Below are 19,016 nucleotides of genomic sequence, written 5' to 3' on the forward strand. Positions count from 1 at the left end.
TCAAATTAGTGGATCTGTTTTGAATACCTTATGTAACACTTTAATTCAATATAGAAGTGGCTACGGGAAGATTCAACCGAGACAGATTTATCGAAGAATATTGAGTTGATTCGTTTTGGAGATTGGGTTAGATGAGATTGTCTTGAATCACATTAAATCGGAAAAAGTATTGGATAGAAGATTCACTTATTTATTGATGGCTCATTTCACACAAAATGAATTTTAATGTTAATTCAAATGATTTTACGTTATATTATAATCAATTTCAACACAGGTCGTTTTGTATAAATTTTACACATGTAATAAAAGGTATTAGTTAATTAAAAAAGAAAAATTGATAAATTGAGTATTATTGTTATTATTTATTTGGTATGAGAATGAAAAAACGAATCATTTACTTTCATTCCTTTATTTATTGCTTGATATGAGCACCCAAAAAAGTAACATTACAAGGGTTCACCTACAAAACTCTCCAACCATCAAGCTTTATAACCTGCAACCAAAAACTTCAAGTTATCTCTGCTACCTCCCTTGCCCAATTGTAAAACACTCGAGAACCGGTAATACTAATCAGATCGTAATGGAAACAGTTTATTAATTCCATGTTCATTGCAAAAAGCAACATCACCAAACACACCCTTACAATATGGTCGCAACACGGTAATACAAGCAATATTTTGCACGATGTTCACCTGTTCACAATTAAGAGCAATCAGGAAAACACAACATTCTCGTCATTAGACAATGCTGAATTCGTCTAATCCCCTAATAATTAAAGTTTTAACTCAATTCACAACTGTTTAAACAATGCAACTTCATAGTTTACGGCCATGCCCTGACCAGTGAAAAAAAGTACAAGCAGTTTAAGAGAGTATAGCTATAGCAAAAACTCTACAGACCACTTGTATATAAGTTGAATGATAATGGAAGGTATATGTATACAACAAACCCATTGCTTGGGATAACAAAATTGTGTAAGAATCCAGGTTGTATGTATGATAAACAATCAGGGGGAGAAACCCATCACGAGTATAACCTATTTTTCCGTACATGTTACAGTTTGGTAAAGTTTTTGGAACGAGGGAAACCATTAAAAAATATGAACGAACCTCAAGCTTGTTATCTTCACTTGGCAAGTTCACATCCATCTTCCATTGCCAGTAAAACTAAATATGGGCCCACGAAGCTCTTCTTACAGAACTCTCGAGAACTCGCGAGAATGAACATGTCAATTATAACTGCTAGATCCATGCCTCCATAAACTCACAGCAAGGCGGAGAGTTCCTAAGATCTATTGATAAACTACACCTCATACATTACTGTTTCTTTGCAGAAGAATTAATAGGAATAGGATGTGCCTCAGTGTTGAAAACAAATTTGTCCAACGGAACAAGATTTCTGTCTCCGAAAAGCAAGTACAGATACTTAAGCGTCTCACCCAAGAAAAATGTCTCCATTTTATCTCTTCTATGAGGAGGAATTGAAGTCACATCATCAAGAGAAGTATACCCACCAGAATCAACCTTGGTATATTTCTCAAATGCCTCGAATATTTGCCATCCCCATTCACGATATCTGCAGTGCAGAGATAGGATTTTCAGTTTATAAACTGACAGTACTTAAAAATATATAATACATCTATACAAGAAATGAAAGTATGACAAACTTTGGGTCTTCTGTTATGCGGTACAAAACGAACAAGGATTCCACTGTTTCAGGACGTAAAAGATTGTGACGATCAGCGGGCTTGATGATTATGTCATTCAGATACTTTGAACTCTTGTTTCCACCATCATGCCCTTCTTCAAAGTAATCCTAATAGGAAATTCCGTATCAGAAAATAACAGCGATTACATAAATAAAAAAGAAAATGGACACACATAACGAAACTAGGAGACAAGCTGATCATAGATGCAAGAAATAGAAAACTTCAAACTTCTGATGGAGTGCCATGAAAGTACTAACTTGCACATGAAAGTAAGCAATTTCTGGCGCAAGACCAGTTGAAGTTACTGAATACATTTCAACACAAGTTTTAAGCAAGTCCTCCGCAAGCCTTAAATTCTCCAAGTCTTCAAAGCTCAGCAAGTTTTCCTTCATAGCTTTAGACTTGGTCAAACCTTTGGTGGCACCAAGTGCAAGTGTACCTGGAAGAAAACACACCTAAAGAACAAAACATTAACAAACTTAAACAACCACGACAATGCCATTAAATTAGTCATAAGAGGTCAATTAAATGTATCCAACCTTAAATAGTCCCAAAACAAAAAGCTAGACTGTGAGAGACTTTCTAAAAGACCCAACACAAAAAAAGAATTAGGAAAGAAGAAATTTTGTGGTAAATTTGGGAAACATAAAGGTACTAGGCTACTAGCTATATGAAATATATATCAAGAAAAAGAAATCAGCGAAAATCCCAGGTAAACAACAGCTCAAATCATTCTTTCCCCGCTAAACTACTTCATCAATAATGAAGAATCCCTTACAAGACCATCACAAGGAAATAAGAGTGCAATCACTTTTAACAACATAAAACAGCATTATCATAAAAACAGCACACCTAGAAATTAAAATTGAACCTCTCAGTTATAACAAGCAGCTACAAGGACTTCAAAGTTTAAGTTATAAAAAAATATCACTAGGAATTAGGAAAGAGGTTTCACAAAATACTATGCCTATTGGAGACTGAAACAATAATTTTTTTTCATTATTTCACAAAATGCCTAACCAATTTGACATGCTCTCATTAAATTATAACATATGGTTTAGATGTATAGTTGTGAATATTTCCTAAATAACCAGAAGTATACAAGACCTTCCCAAAGATGAAACCAATTTTTCACTTGATAATTTGTGGGTTTTAAATCTGAATACATGATCACCCAAAGCGCTGATACATAACCGCTTTGAAATTAGTTAAAAACAGTTGGCATTTGGCAAGCCACATTTATCTGATTCTCTTTACCAGAACAATGACATATAAGAAACCCATCATTCAAAATATCTGAATATGCCAACGAATACAATAGCCATGTAGTAGTAGACTTAAAGCCACAATTAATAATATGCGAGTAAAACCAACAACATCACTCCATTTCCCAAATGCTATTAACGGCTCCAAAGTCTAACCTAAGCTTTCATCGAGGCAGGGTTTAAAAGTCGGATTTACGCAACCTTATCCTTGTAAAACAAAGAGTTTGTTTCTGATTGACCCTTGATAGCAAACATCAGATACAACTTCACATCAAATAAGTAGTGGTTACTTGAGTTAAATCAATCAATGAAAATTAAGGTACAAACAATATACAATTCAGATGAACTCTATCAAAAGGCAAGTTTAATATATAGCACATACCAGATGATCCATTTTAGGACTAAAAGAACCACTTGCTCCATAAGGTAATTCCCCAACAAAAACCAAGCCGTTTGGGATTGATTTTCGGACGAGGAGGTGTCTAACACCCTTCATAGCTTCTTCATAAATATTGTGTAAGTACGTTAAGTTTCTGCTTGGATTCTCTCCCTGTTGCAGCCAAACCTTTAATAGATACTCATAGTAGCTGTCACCACGTGATCCAAGTCTAATATTTTCTCCACTAAATTCACCCGTTTGAGGACTGCAAAGAGACCCAAAACACAAATTAGAGAGCCTTAATAAAGCAAAATCATGAATGGTTAGGCACTAGGCACTAGATATAAAAATGAAGTAAAGATGGAGGAAAAAAGAAAAAAAAAACATCCAAAAGTAATATGTGGACCCATAAGCTAGTGACGATTCAGGATTTACAAAAAGCTCCATGAAAACAATAAAATCAGGCAATATTTGCAAACCCTTGAGACATATACCTCAGTTCTTACTGTCTGGTTAGTACATGATCGCCAAATATTCTCTGTTTACCATTGTGCCATAGTACAAACTACAGATGAATATTATCATTCACCATATCTGCTAAAGCAGATTAGTTTGCAGCTATATTTTTTGTATGGTAAAGTCTCCAACAAAATGTAATGCGTTGACAATTGAAATGTACTATAGGGATTATATAGTTAATTGGTTAGCTTGGGAAATAAGTTATTAGGCGAAAGTAGTATAAATAAAGGAGGGAAAAAAAAGCCCTCATAAAATATTTCGTATTGAAAACCTAACGTGCAAGCCCCTCGAAATCTTGTAAACACTATCTCATTCGTTTAGTTTATATTATCAAATTTCCATTGGTACAAATCTGTCATTACATTACAATTTTCAGTCCTAATATCTCTACTACTCTATAATCTGTCACTATTTGCACCAAGTTTCTGTAAAATTTCAGGTTGTAAGACCTCACATTGCCCTCTTTTCTCTCAACAGATTGTTGATGGGCACCTTATTACATCAAGGATCAGGATCCTATCCTTCTCTCCTCCCTATTTATGCTTCCTGGTTCTTCAAGAAATACATGAAGCTGAGCTCATGTGTTTTCTGGGGGTGGTTAGAGAGGGGTTTTAGAAAGTTATGGTGTCTTCTTGATTAGTAAGGCTTATGACTTGATGATGGGGGATATCTTGAAAGCTCCAGAAGTTAACTTTCTGGTAAAAAATTAACTCTCATATCATCTGACCTCTTTTTTCCCTCATTTCTGTCTCTTCCTCTTCCTCGTGTGAATCAATCTTGAGTTATCTCTATTTTTGTTACTCTCCTCTCTTCTACATGACTTTCCTCCTTTTTCACATTTTAATACTCTATATTTCCCTGCTTTGTGATTTCCCTCTTAAAATGATAGCATGCTCTATTTTTGCATCAAACTTAATGGACAGAGGAGTAGGGAACTATTGGGGAACCCTGTATATGCAGATTCAATGGAAACACACAAGAAAAAAATACACTTTTCACAAGATTCATAAACATCTAGGAAAAAGATATGACACTAAGTAAAACAGTTAACGAAGCTCATTTAGGAATTTGACGATGTAAACGTTCTTCCACTCAATGCATAAATGTCCTTGAAATTAAATACCTTATATAAATAGGAACAAGCCCCTCTATCTTAGGTAGAGTCTTCATATGCTCTAATACCTTCATTGCTTCGACGCTATACTTTTGGTCACCAGATATATCACTGAGATAATTGAATTCGAGTTGAAGAGTAGAGGCTTCTGATGTACTACTTAAACCATCTGGGGCTGGATGTGATGTGTTATCTCGTAACACAACATCACTGAATGGAATGGGTGTTGGGCTAGAAGTAAAAGCAGAAAACAAGCGATCTGCTAGAAATGTAGCAGTTTTTAGGTAAACACTTGGTTTCGGGCCCACTGATGCTGATTGTACACTTGCTTCACTACTTAAATGATAAGCACTCAGAAGACCGCCCAAAACACGTATCGTAGTTTCAAACAAATTCACTTGTCCTTTCTGACTAATCCTTTCAATAAGGTGAGTTTCAATCCAAGATCCAGCATCATTAACAATATCATCGGTGCCCATTATCATGGCTGTATCCAGAGCATCCACAACTGTTGCACCAAGACCTCCTAAACCATCGATTCCCCTCTTACTTAACGGCATAAGTTCGTCGAAACCCATAGCATACTTTTTGTAACCAGACCAAGCATGAATAAAAGCCTCTTTAACTCGTTGCTGTTTCCACCTCCATTTTGATGCTTCAGCCTCTAGTTGGGTCAAAGATTTATTTCTATTATGCATCTCATCAGGCGATAATCGAGGGGGTAGCCTAGGGGGTAGTCTAGGTGGTAGTCTAAGTGATTTTCTAAAGAATCTCCTAAATCCAGTACTACTGTCCACTGTAACATTGTCTTCATCCATTCTAGTATAATCTACTCCATGGGAAGGAATAACGTTTCTTGGTGGTGTAAGCATGAGATAAGCAAGTCCAAAAAGCAGAATAACCACCAGAAACTTCCCAGTGCTACACCTCAGACATTCACGTTTAACATTGTTGATCACCATGGTCTGGTTAAAGACCTACAAAACAACCAAATCATATGTGAAGTTGAATTAATATAAAGAAAGTAACAATAAATTGATCAATATACAGCAAAATAAATTACTAACCAAACATTCCAATGCTATTTACTGGTCTTGGTGTATCCGAGTAAGACTTCTAAAAGTCAGCTCAAGTGGTCATGTTTTAGCAACAATTTATGTTACTATTCTATTGTTTTACCCAAAGTACCCAAGTTAGATCCTTAACAACTGACATTATATGGACACCTTGACACTTTATTTAGAACCAAAATTACACTTGCGCATGTAATCATGCCAGATATAACTTATAAGTTCCCAAGTTCACCAAAGGTACATATAATAAATAACTTCATAGATTAGTATGAAAATAGTGGTCAATTTATGATGGCAATCAAAAGAATTTAATTACATGAGATTGACAGTCATGGCAGTAGGGTAATTCTCAGTTAATCGTTGTAATTACGAATTTTAGAGCATAATTTTCATACAATAGTCAAACATTAACTTTCCAAACCACATACTCTTATTTAGAATTTTGCTATATATAAGTCTAAAAGTTCCTTATATGCCCCCTGTTTAACTGCATATAATGACTTAATATTAAATCACGACACCAAAAGTGATGAAGCGATGAACTGACGATCAATAACAGATTTCACAATGTGACTTCAAAACACCATTTACATAATACATGATGGATTTCCACGAAAGGGGGAAATTGAATTTCTTTATGCCATGGAAAACCCTTGCTAAAATTCGATAATTGCACATAATTGTTATGAAAATAAGAGTGGTCATAGGCTCTACTAAGCATTATCCATAAAGGGCTTGTCTATTTCCATCAAAAGCATTACTAAAGTAACAAGAGAAATAGGGTTTTGTTTTTTGCTAGGAACTAGAGAAATATTTTCAATGTAAAAGAAAAAAAAAAGCAAATATTTTTCTACTGAAAGAGAGAAAAGCTTGAAAAGACCAAAATCAATGGAACAACAAGATTTATGATTCCACAAAATTGACTTTGTCTTCATTCCTTCTAGGACATGAGAAATGGTGGTGTCACTGTATTACTTCTAAATAGCAAGAAATAACATTGATTACTCCTAAGTTATTATCCTCCAAACCCCCTCTTATAGAGGATCTCATACTTTACAGATTGAAAAGGTGTAATTCACACTCAAAAATAACTCATCATATATATTCCACTTTCAAAATCAACAAATAATTACCCTCTCCAAGGAGAACAAAAAATTTTTTGGAGATAGTGTTCATAAGCCAAGCAAGGCAGCACTGCAAAAAGAAAAAATCACATAAATCTTAACCTTAAGCATGCAAGGATTGAACCAGTTCAAAAACCGCACCCAAGTCTAAAGTTAGAGAGAACAAGTGTTTTTGGAAAATCATACATTATAATTCATACCATCTGTGCACATAGTTGCAGTATCATTTGTACATTTCTACATTATGGGTTGCAGTGGCTGATGGCTTACTATATATCTCAAACAATTGTCCAACAGGCTCTATTCATAGATAATTGTAACTCTCTGAACTGTCCCCACCATACCCCACCTTCACCTTAAGCCTAACAAAGACACTACGATATTTTCTAGTACTTTGGGGCACTCCACACACTTCACAAATAAAAAACCTTATTATTATCTTGAACAAAATCCTCTATAGACTTCCCGGTAACGTCATTAGTTTTGTAAAATCATTTTTCAATTTTGCATTCTTTGTATAATTAACCTTTTACTCCCTATTTATGTGCTTGTATTTTTCCTTGTTTCATGCCTTGTCTCTTCTCTCATAATGCAAAAATAAGGTTTCGGTCGCGATCATAACAATAATTGCGAAACGACTTTTGCAGTCAAAGCATATGGCTTCACAGTTGTCTCGGTTTCAATCGTTGTAAGCTTAAAAACCTTTACAATATGGTTGCGACCCAATAATACAAGAAATGTTTTGCACAATGTTTTCTCTGTCTACAACCACTTCCACTTATTTTCACTGTATTCAACAAATATTCTTATTCGTATCAAATCAACTAGGAACTTCATTGTTGGACGAAGAGAGGATTATTTATCTTTGATTGTTTTATAGGTAAACTCCAGATTAGGAAGAACAAGCAAACACTTCAACAGCTGGATAGTTGAGACTAACACTGTTTGGATATCATTTTTAGAAGGAAAGGAGGGGAAGGGAAAGAAAGGGGAGGGAAGGTAGATGTGTTTTCCTTCGAAATCTTTCTAATGTTGGAGAATTTTGTTTTTTTCAAAATGAGAAAGAGTTTCTCCCTCCCTTCCACTATTGGTATCCAAATGAGGGAAATAAAATCCTTCTACTTTCCTCCCCTTGTTTTTCCTCCATTTCCCCCTATCCAAACATAACACAAGTCAATGACAAATTAAAGCAAAACATAAGTATAGTCCAAGGCTCCAAGCTGCCTGAACTATCCCCAAGCTACAATTAGATGATGTGATGAATACTGATGTTGGTTGTCAACTCCAATTTCATATCTCAAAGCACTCAACGATAAAGAAATATTCATTTTGATGTCCTTCAAAGTTCATAAGTTACAACAATCATTAGCAATATTCGATTGTTACCGAGTCAACAAAACTCAAAAGCCTCCATTGAGTAACAGCAGTATCTAATGTCCCCTCAAATGTGCAGTGCCGGCAGACTACTTGGTAAGCATAGATGACAGACATCATAACAAATTTCTTCTATGATAAAAAAATAAGTCAACATATTTTTTGCAAGCATAACCAACTTCTTTTATTTCTAATCCAAACCTAACAATGCTAGAATGTTTTATAATATTTGACCTATGTAAATCAAACAAGACTCACAATCAGGTATCATTTGTGTTATGCAAGGACCCTGCAATAGAGTTGGAACCTTTCAAGGACAAGGGTTCCACAGCACAGAATTAATGGATCATAGATCAAATGTTCACATTTAATAAGCCATATTGGGTAACTAGCTGATCAAATGTTCACATTTAATAAGCCATATTGGGTAACTAGCTGTATCATATTCATAATTATAAAGTACTTCAATCAACCACTCATATCCAAAAAAATTAGCACTAAAGCAATTCTGGGTATTAATTATGCAAATGTGTAATGAGTTAAGGACATTCAAATTAGATGATTTGGCTGTATAAAGATGAAGTTCACGAGCTACATTGAAACAAAAGTCCCAGCCAAGAACAATAATCTAAAATGGAGTATAAATTAAATCATCATCACAAGTACACAAGCCAAACCCTAAGAATTATCCATAATCCACCGATTTTCAACTATAAAGTACAAAATAAAACAATCGATAAACGAAAGAGGGGACTGAATAAGCAACCTTGGAAAGAGAACGATGGCGAAACTTGGCATTATCATAGTGAACATCTTTCATAGAATACGGCAGAGACTTCGACATGCTCACAGATGAATCAATCAATTCAATCAAAGATAATTCCAATTTTCCCTTGTGATTTTGAAATACAATAGATAGAGATTTAGATCAGGGCATTTCAATATTGCATTAAACAAGAAGGAAGAACTTAGATGATCTTGAAGGAAATGGGATCTGATCAATAATGGAATTAGATAGATTGATTTTATTCATGTGAGTATGAGTATTGCAGAATGTAGCTTGAAATTGAAAATAACTTCTAAGTTGTGGCTTTGTGGGTCAACACTACACGTACGAGTAAGGCAGGGAAATATAAGTAGAAAACGAAAGTCTTTAACCACTACGTTAATTTACCATTCTTATATTTAGACTGTAGTCGTTATTGGGTACGGGTAATAGGAGGGGAGAGTTAAGAATGATTATGGTCCGCTTATCAATTTCTTACGAGTTAATTTGATAGAATCGTTAGTATTGAATATAGATTAAATACTTAGGATCACGATTGATTATAATGATTCTGGTATTTTCGATTTTTTAGGTGTATGTTGTTAATAATAAATCGATCTTTGGTCGATTTGTTGAAAACAAACCCACCTATTAAATATATTTACTAAAATAAATGTATCTACTGTTTATAATAATTTTCAATTTTTTTTGTAAGTCAAACAATTAAATTGAAAGTTCAAAGATGTTTGACAAAACAAATAAGCAAATACAATTTGGATGGTGATTTTGACTTTGATGAAGAATTTTACAAAGATAGCAGGAGATTATAACTTTTTATAGCAAAATGCCTTAATGCAAGACAATTTGGGTTGTAAACTAAACTCAATAGTTTTTCGATATCATATTATATGTGCCCAAATATGACCCTCGACCGAGAATTGGTAACCTTTTGAAATTTAATATGCGTATTAGATGCAACGGGAAAAATAAGACTATGCATGTTTAAGAAAGCCAACTCGGTTATACTTGGGCTATTGTATCTTATTTTTAGAAAATTATTTACTAAAGTATTATTTAAAATGAACATAACTACTAAGCTAGGTTTATCTATCTTCTTTCTCATCCTTCTTTTTCCATCTTTTTCCTTGCTTAATTTTAGACTTTATTACTTTTTAGCCCTAATTCTATTGGAGATTTCAATTGAACTACGATATTTTCAAGTTTGTTTTCAAAATTATTGTACTTATTGAATTGAATTGTTTTTAATTTTTAATTGACAATTGGAGTGTGTTTCCTATCCAAATCCAATTCCATTTTGTTTTCTAATTCTTCGTTTTGTGCTAATAATTTATTCGTTTTGTGTTCATAGTTTTTTGTTATTCACATTCTTGATGTGTGTTGTGATCACATTGTATATGAAGTCATGTTAGCCATGTCCCGCCTATAAGCTTGTTTTGTTATAGATCTCAATTCATTATAGGAAACTCGTAGGATTTGAAAAGTGTAGAATTACATGTCTCAATGTCCACATAAGTATGCTCAATCCGTAATTTGACTTATTACTAGAGAATTCTATTTTTTTTTATCTTATCAGCAAAATCCAAAAATATGTAGCATTCTACTTTCACTACACTATCTAGTGTCGTAGCTTTGCTCGTCTCTATTTGGACACAATCATGTACTTGTTATTAATATAGTTAGAATTTACAGTAATTTATAAATGTATTTGATTATGAAGTTTTAGGTTTTAACGACCCTGCACCCGTCTAGAAAAATAGGAATCAAGCCACACCAAGACTACACCAACTCTGTACTCTACTCTTGATTTGCCCACAAGTTCTAACAAATTAGGGCAAAATATCATTGGTTCAACATTATGGTTCTAACCAATTTACTTAAACACCTACGTTTTCATTTTGTAAAACAAAAACCCCAATTAATCTATCCATTTCAAGATTCAATCAGGACTATTAATTTTCTTACGTTCCAAAGTTACATTCTTTCTCATAATCGTATCAAAAAGAAATCATCACTTTTCGACATTAACAAAGCAATACTTCAGCACCCAGCAGGATCTGAAGCTCAAACATCGCCGAAAATGGAGGGACAAATCGCACGGCGCCGTTTTGCAATGATGATTTTGTTGTCGGTTTTACTTGCGACTTCATCGTCTGCATCTGCTTCATCTCCCGAGGTTTTCGTTAAGAAAACTATTTCTTCTCATCAAATCGTCATTTTCTCCAAATCTTATTGCCCGTAATTCTCTTTTTAGCCTTATGTACTCTATTTTAGTTTTGCATCTTTGGTTTCTGTTAAGATTTGTATGTTTGAGCTTCATTTTGGTATTGTTGATAAAGGTTTGAGGTTTTGAATTTGATTTAGGCTTTGATTGGCCAAAAGTAATGTAGGAGTATATTGCTATTCTATGTAGGTAAATTCCTACTTGACAATGCGATGTTTGGGATTTTGAATTCGATTAGGTATTGAGAAGTAGTACTTGAGGTAAATGAAGAGTGCATAAAACTATTAGGAAAACTACTCTCTTGCTAGAGTGATGCCTTCAACTAGAATATATTTTGTCTTCCATTGGAGATCTTAAATGCCTTGGTTGATGATCAACATTTTGCAAAACGAAAAGAATTGGATACCATTGTTTAATAATAATGAGAGATATCAGGGGCTTGAGGCACGTCATCATAAAAGTGGAAATTTAGTACATTTTAGTTCTTTAACCGTCAAAATTTGGTATTTACGTCATAGGTGAAGACATGTGATGTGGATAATTAATCTCTCCCCTGGTAGTATATTGTAGCCTAATGTAAAAGCTTGCCGGAACTTCTTAGAATATGAAGATGGTACTTGCTTTATTCCTCAGCTTTGGAAGTTGGTTCATGCTTTTGCTTCGTTTAGAATTTAAATGTCTCTTTGTTCCTTGTTAAGTTTTTAAATGTCACAGTGATTAATGGTACTATTCTTTGAATTGCTTCTTGTTTGCAACCTGCATTCTTGTTTTACATTCAAGTGTACTGTCCTTCTATTCATCACTTCAACTTTGTAATGTAATTAATCCTGCTTCATCACTCTAAGATTTGTTTACAGACACTTAATCTTGATTTTTCAAATTTAAGGGTGTAGTACATCCAGATGAAATACATTTGATACACTGGGTTTACAGAGAAAGGTTGTTCGATCTACGTAATTGTAAGGTGGAAGTTGAAAGATTTATCATTAGAGACCGTTATTCTTGTTTGCAACCTGCATTCTTGTTTTACATTCAAGTGTACTGTCCTTCTATTCATCAATTCAACTATGTAATGTAATTAATCCTGCTTCATCACTCTAAGATTTGTTTACAGACACTTAATCTTGATTTTTCAAATTTAAGGGTGTAGTACATCCAGATGAAATGCATTTGATACACTGGGTTTACAGAGAAAGGTTGTTCGATCTACGTAATTGTAAGGTGGAAGTTGAAAGATTTATCATTAGAGACCGTTAGATGGAGAAAGGAAGGACCATAGTGTAAAATGCGGTAACGGAACGTTGATGCTGTAATGGAAGTGATGCGATTATCATAGCACCTAAATATCGGTCGAAACCATAAGATAACCCTTGATACGGTCCAAAATGTGGTTTTTTAACACTTTTACAACGTGGTAAATATCGGTTTGCTAATTTTGAAAACATTTACAACGCGGCCGACGCGATGCAATGCGGCATTGTTTTTATGCTATGGCCGAAGGACTGATAAAACTGCTGGAAGTTGAAAGATTAATCAAGATGAAGTGCCTCAACATACAGTTTGTAGACCGGGAAGGCATCATTCACTGGTCAAGTTCATGGTCTTTAATGATAAGATATCTACCCACTTTATTGTTTTTGCTTGTGTGTGTGGAAACTTGAAACAGAACAAATTTTGGGCCTTGGATTTTTGATAACAGTGATAGAAGAAAAATAGTTTATCTGCTGAAGTGCTTCATGGATTTTGTGTGAAAAAACTAGGGATGACGACCATTTTATATAGTTATCAAGAGTCAATTGGAAATAGCTTTCTTTTTGATGGCAAGGTTGTTCGATATACATCGGAGCCACTTAATGGCATTGTGATGATAGGATTTTGTTATAGATATCCACCTACCTTTTGAGATCAATGATGGATAACCGAAGGTATGAATTAAGGAATCGAAGGCCCTTGTGGGAGTGCACTTTTATGGTGATATCTTGTTTTGAAAGTTGAACTAAAGGGTGTTGCATTTGCTCCACGATTGTTTACATCTAACTTTTTGTGCGGATACTAAGTTGACTTAGTAGTTCTTTAAACAAAAGATGACAATCTCATACAAGGAATTCCTAATGCGGAATATATTAACATGAGTATTGCTGAGCGGGAGTAAATTCCATAGAATAAAGCAATAGTATTTAGGGGCCCATTTTGCTTGGATATCATGTTTGGTTAAAGAAAATGATTTTACCATCCTCAATTCTCAGCCATCATCATCTCAAAATCATTATTCAGCCTTAAAAGGCTAGAAGCTTAACAACCTCTTAGCCAAAGTCTCAACAATGTTCCCCTCTTAGCATAGTTGTTGTTGCTCTAGCCATAACCAACACTAGTCAAGGTCAGTTGGAACGTGTTTCCTCTCTTTTCTTGACTTTCTCTCTCATTAGGCTTAATATATGCAATGGCTAGTTGGGTGTGAGGTTCGATAATGGGGGTGGGGAATTTTAGTGGTTATGGGATTGTGGCTACTTTGGTGTTGTCGGTGGTAGTGAATAGTCATGGGACATTAATACTGCAAAAAGTGCGGTGAACAATTGTCACGATGGTGAGGTGGGGGGAGGTTGAATGATCATCAGCCATCTACAATGGTGGTGTGGCCTTGAGGGAGGTGTTGCATTATGAAGTAATTGAAGACTCTAAGTGAGACCATGGTATAAGAGTAGAAGGGTTTTAGTGAACTTGAACCCTAAAGAAGGAAAGGTGATGATATCCATGTTAATTTGTTTTGTTTCATATAGCCGACCCCATATTGTTGGGAACAAGGATTTGCCATTTTTGTTTTATTGTCACAGTGACACTTTGAAACATATTTTTAATAGATATTTTAGGTCAAGGAAGCGAAAAGTGAGAAAAAGGGTATTTTAAATGTGGATTATATATATTGGTTGATGGGGTCCCTCTGGCTTGGCTTGTGTACCCATGGAAATTGGATGAGATCAGGCACGTAGCATAGAGATGGTTTTGGTCTTGTTGATTGTCTTGAGCTTCTTTTTGAGAGAAATTAATTTATTTACAGCCTGGGGGACTGAGGTTTACACAATTAATTTACAAAGCTCTTTGATACTACTTATTGCCTCATTAGAAACATGTTCTATGCATTATTAAGAAATTAAAACCTTTTGTCTGTAAGGTAATTGCTTTTGTAACCTGTTTAGTCATTGCTTAGGTCACATTTTTGAAAGTATTACTTTTGAAGAAAGTCATGTGGTCTAGGTTAACTCTGTTTCTTAGTAGACTGTAGTGTATCACATCACATGGCTATTTTCTTTCTCTGATATCTCATATCTCCGTGTGCTCTAAATTACTCGGTGGATTCTGCTATTGTACAGGTACTGTAGGAGGGCGAAGGAGGTTTTTAAAGAGCTGAACCAAGCACCACATGTTATTGAGCTGGACGAGAGAGGTAAATATAAGAAGGCCTGTTGGACACTTAAATTTGATGCAAATGTTTAAGCTTATTGTTAGATCACAAGTTTTCTTGTACATTGATGGAAATTGTGGACTATTATTAACAAGCAATGAATTTTCTCATATTGATTGACTTGCTTATATTGTCTTTAATATGATTAGAATAAGAGATTAAGGTAGAACAATTTTAGGTGCATATGATGGCAGTATTAAAGGATTGAGAAAAGATAGAAATTATGAGAGAAGGTAGGATCATTCCAGGGACTAGAACCCCAAACTTATAACTTTGTCTGTCCTAATTAGAACATATGAATGGTGGAATCACAGCCTACTATGCTATCTAGTTAGATATAAATTTTACTTTTCAAGATTTATGAAAATCATTGTATTAAATCTTGACTGCATCACAGCATTGTGAGTATAATAATTGACTTATTGCTTATGAGGGTAGCGACGTAGCGCCATTTCTTATATTAGGCCTAATGTTTCAAATTATAATATGATATTACCTGTGGGCGCTGAATTATATTGTTCATGACCACATCCCCAAATTTGTAAGCATGAGGAATTTTCTGAAAGTTTGTGTATCGATGTGCTATGTTCATTTAAAGCAATCATGAAAAACCCTACATTACTTTTTACACAACCTTTAGTAGTGTAGCATCTTTGGCTCTTTTTTGAGGAGAATTAACTTTGAATGGTTACCGAAGGGCTATTTGAAATATGATATTCAAGAAGTTAGGTTTTCATTGTGTAGATGAGCTATGTTCGTTGTTAGTTTATATAGCACTTCCATTGTGCAAAATCTTGCCAGCATCACCGTGTCATGACTGTGTTACATAGTCTCTCCCCCTATTTTTGATCTTCTCCGGATTACAATCCTTTCTAAGGTTCTATCATGTTTTGTATAGGATACTGGGTTCACTATTTTGCATGGACTTAATGTTGTCCATTTCATTATCCAAATTGCCTTTTGAAATCGTTGTAGCTTAAAGTGGACCACGCAAACCAAAACCAGCCATAATTTGCTTGTCTCACCTCACAATTCTCGTGGAAATTAGCGAATTGTGTAACACTTGGTCCCAACAAGTCTTCTAGATTGAAAAAGTGTTATAAGTACCTACTACCAAGATTACAGGGATGTTTCTGAACGACCATGAAGTAGTAAGGAATTTTGAGGACAGCCAAACAACAGTTGTAGTTTCTTTTCTCAGTATTTTGACTGTTGGATAGTCCAAATTAGGCTTTGTTAACTTAGGGTTACTATTAAACATGCAAACCTGCAAACCTACAAACCTGCATCAGGAAGATATGAAGTAATAAGTCCATTTTACTTTGTATGTACTTTAATCTATTTGAGAATCAAAAAGCAGATGTTTGTTAGCCATTGACTGTATCTTGCAACTTCTAAGGGACGCTGTCTTTGTTTAGCAACTGAATGGGAGTCTAGAAATAGTCTTTTCTTGTAGTCTAACTTCCTTGTTGGAGTTGGCCGACTACCTATACATACTTTCCCTGTTTTCAAGGGTTATTTTCTTTGGTTCTGCAGATGATGGTTGGAATATTCAAGACGCACTCAGTGGTATTGTTGGGAGGCGCACAGTACCTCAGGTCTTCATCAATGGAAAGCACATTGGAGGATCAGATGGTGAGTTGCTTCTGCATTGTACACTTTGAGTAACACTACCTTCCTCTAAAACTGTAAAATGACTTGGAAGATAAAATTTACTTTCAGATACTGTGGAAGCCTACCAAAATGGAGAGTTAGCCAAACTTCTGGGCATTGATTCAACTGATCGTGATGATCTGTGATATGTTATTGATGAAGCATTATGTAGTCATATTTTTAGATTGAAGGTGGGTATAATTTTTTGTATATCAATAATTGTTTCAGCATGGTCCTGCACTTTGAATATTCATGTATTTCAATATGATCTTTTATTTGCTTATCTGTAAAGTTCATGCGTTCAGCATGTGAAGTTTGTAACAAAACGTCTTCGATAACATATAGGTATTATTGAAATCAGTGCTATTACTATAGGCAAACTAAAAGACACGCCATCTTTAGTGATGTTTTCTTTGGGACAATAGCCATGCAACATCATCACTCCATATTCATCGTTAAAATGCTCATGTGTAGTGATCTCTCTTTCCCTATATACATATTTTTATGGAGTCATGAATCCTTTTCTTGGATATAGGGCTCAAAGTCTTGTCACGATTCCGATAATCTTGTAGATTGTGATCTCCTAATGGTGCACTTGAAGACACTTTCTTATTTTGAGCAGACTCTGGTCTTTACTTAATAGATTCTAGATATGTGTCTTTCCTTGTTTTCTTTTATTAAGTTGTGCAAAATGGTTTAGCAAAGACGAAACTGCTTTATTGGCTATGCACCTTATTAAGTCTTCAATTAATTACTCGTGACTATTTAAGTATTGAGAAGACAGCATTAAGTGACATTCTCCATATGAAACGAGGACATTTACAATGATAACTGATAAGTGATAACTACTCAGGTTGTGCGATAGGTCAAAAACTACCATGAAGAACAGCTTGATTGTGAAATTCTGTGCCTTTAGCCTGATGATTATGATGATTATATTCTAATTCTTAAACTTTGTTTTGCTGATATGGAGAACTGTATGTGATTGTTTCAGGTACTAGTCAAGCAGGCCACAAACTGAAGCGTTCATGAGAATTTTGAACCCATTGTACACTATGCTATTATATTTACAAACAATGTAGTCATATTCCATTGCATTAGTTGACAATCCAAATGCAGTCTTTACTTATCCTTGGCCCAGAAATAAAAGTAGGGAATACAATTGCAGCCTTTTGTTTCTCCGTTTTTGAAATGTCGAACATGATTCTGGACCAAATTGTATCCTTTCAGACGTGGTTTTTCACTTATGAGTATCAGTAGACAGTTTTTTTTACTACAGTTTGCTACTGTTTTCTTGTGATTCTTGTACAAGCAACATTTCGTGTTTAGCAGGTTCAGCTACGATTCCTGTTTTCCCGAAAATACTCCTGGTGGCAGCCTTTGACAATCATAACAGAGACCATTTATGTATGTTCCTGGAGAGATATCCGAAATTTTTGTTGCTATTACCTGGTGTACGGTATGGATGCTCTTCTTTGGTGAGAAAGAATGGTGGTTTTTGATGCACTGTTCCAGTATCTCCTTTTCACATTCTTTTTTGTCCGACCTTCGTCTCGGCTTCTCTCTAACTGTGGTTTGAAACTTGAGACTCTCTGTGAGGGACCATCTGTACATATCCTACATCAACAGGAAAACTGAGTCAAATTTGATTGGCTCACACTTAACAGCGCCGGTTTAGCAACTAACCAGCCTACCATATTAAGTTATGGTTTTTGGGTGTCAATAATTGGGAATGGTCCTGTTTGTGTTACAGATGCTATTTGTGGTGTTTGTGACTTTTGATATGCAGTAGGGTGGGGCAGGGTTTAAGCAAATGATTTACGAGGCCATGGTGAGGCACGTGCTAGGACATTGTATTATATGCAAGTTCGGGCATGTATGAGTCAGGGTGGAGCAAAAGACTTGTAAACTTCGACGATGTTGTTGCCTCTTCACTGATGGAATTCAAGGTCGATTAGTATTTAGTAATGTTGAACCATCTTCCCAATTCTTCCTTGTGGAGAACACTATAATCTGCCCAATGAAAAAAAGGTATTAGTTAAAATTATATGATGGTATGATATGCTATTATAAGAAAATAAAAGTAATTTGTGAACTAACTAAATAAACTACTTATTAAACACGATTTTTAACTGAAATAAAAAAAAAAAAAAAAACAATCCCATAAAAAATATATTTATTAGTTATTACTATAATGGTTATTTCATTTTTGTTTGCACTTGAGTTTTGTAGGAATTTTAAATTTGTAGGAAGTTGCTAATTAATGTTTTGCTTGTTTAATAAAATAATTTTAAGTCAGGAATTAGCTTCTCATGAACTATAATTTTTTGAAGAATTTT

At 34.7% G+C, this 19,016-nt stretch overlaps 2 protein-coding genes across 2 annotated transcripts; one reads left to right on the forward strand and one right to left on the reverse strand.

Moving 5' to 3' along the window:
* Positions 1-878: 878 nt before the first annotated feature.
* LOC130814479 (mannosyl-oligosaccharide 1,2-alpha-mannosidase MNS3) lies at positions 879-9,682 on the reverse strand. The gene is made up of 6 exons (XM_057680559.1): positions 9,323-9,682; positions 4,995-5,962; positions 3,356-3,617; positions 1,966-2,163; positions 1,667-1,815; positions 879-1,575 (listed from the first exon to the last, which is right to left on the reverse strand). The coding sequence occupies exons 1-6, from the start codon at positions 9,398-9,400 to the stop codon at positions 1,317-1,319; spliced, it is 1,914 nt and encodes a 637-aa protein (XP_057536542.1). The 5' UTR covers positions 9,401-9,682; the 3' UTR covers positions 879-1,316.
* A 1,443-nt stretch (positions 9,683-11,125) lies between these two features.
* LOC130814480 (glutaredoxin-C4) lies at positions 11,126-17,953 on the forward strand. Its single transcript, XM_057680560.1, has 5 exons — positions 11,126-11,578; positions 14,933-15,006; positions 16,561-16,659; positions 16,747-16,868; positions 17,672-17,953. Exons 1-4 carry the CDS (start codon positions 11,199-11,201, stop codon positions 16,821-16,823), a joined length of 630 nt encoding a protein of 209 aa, XP_057536543.1. The 5' UTR covers positions 11,126-11,198; the 3' UTR covers positions 16,824-16,868; positions 17,672-17,953.
* Positions 17,954-19,016: the final 1,063 nt, after the last annotated feature.

Source organism: Amaranthus tricolor, chromosome 6 (genome assembly GCF_026212465.1).
Source record: "Amaranthus tricolor cultivar Red isolate AtriRed21 chromosome 6, ASM2621246v1, whole genome shotgun sequence".
In the NCBI taxonomy this organism is placed as follows: Eukaryota; Viridiplantae; Streptophyta; class Magnoliopsida; order Caryophyllales; family Amaranthaceae; genus Amaranthus; species Amaranthus tricolor.

Bases quoted from the DNA above. Each gene is read 5' to 3' on its own strand.
- LOC130814479 (XM_057680559.1), bottom strand. From the start codon at position 9,400: ATGTCGAAGTCTCTGCCGTATTCTATGAAAGATGTTCACTATGATAAT. The intron at 5,963-9,322 runs GTTGCTTATTCA...GTTGTTTTGTAG, and splicing joins GCCATCGTTCTCTTTCCAAG to GTCTTTAACCAGACCATGGT. The intron at 3,618-4,994 runs GTATTTAATTTC...GTCTCTTTGCAG, and splicing joins CTTGTTCCTATTTATATAAG to TCCTCAAACGGGTGAATTTA.
- LOC130814480 (XM_057680560.1), top strand. From the start codon at position 11,199: ATGGTTCTAACCAATTTACTTAAACACCTACGTTTTCATTTTGTAAAA. The intron at 11,579-14,932 runs GTAATTCTCTTT...GCTATTGTACAG, and splicing joins TTCTCCAAATCTTATTGCCC to GTACTGTAGGAGGGCGAAGG. The intron at 15,007-16,560 runs GTAAATATAAGA...TTGGTTCTGCAG, and splicing joins TATTGAGCTGGACGAGAGAG to ATGATGGTTGGAATATTCAA.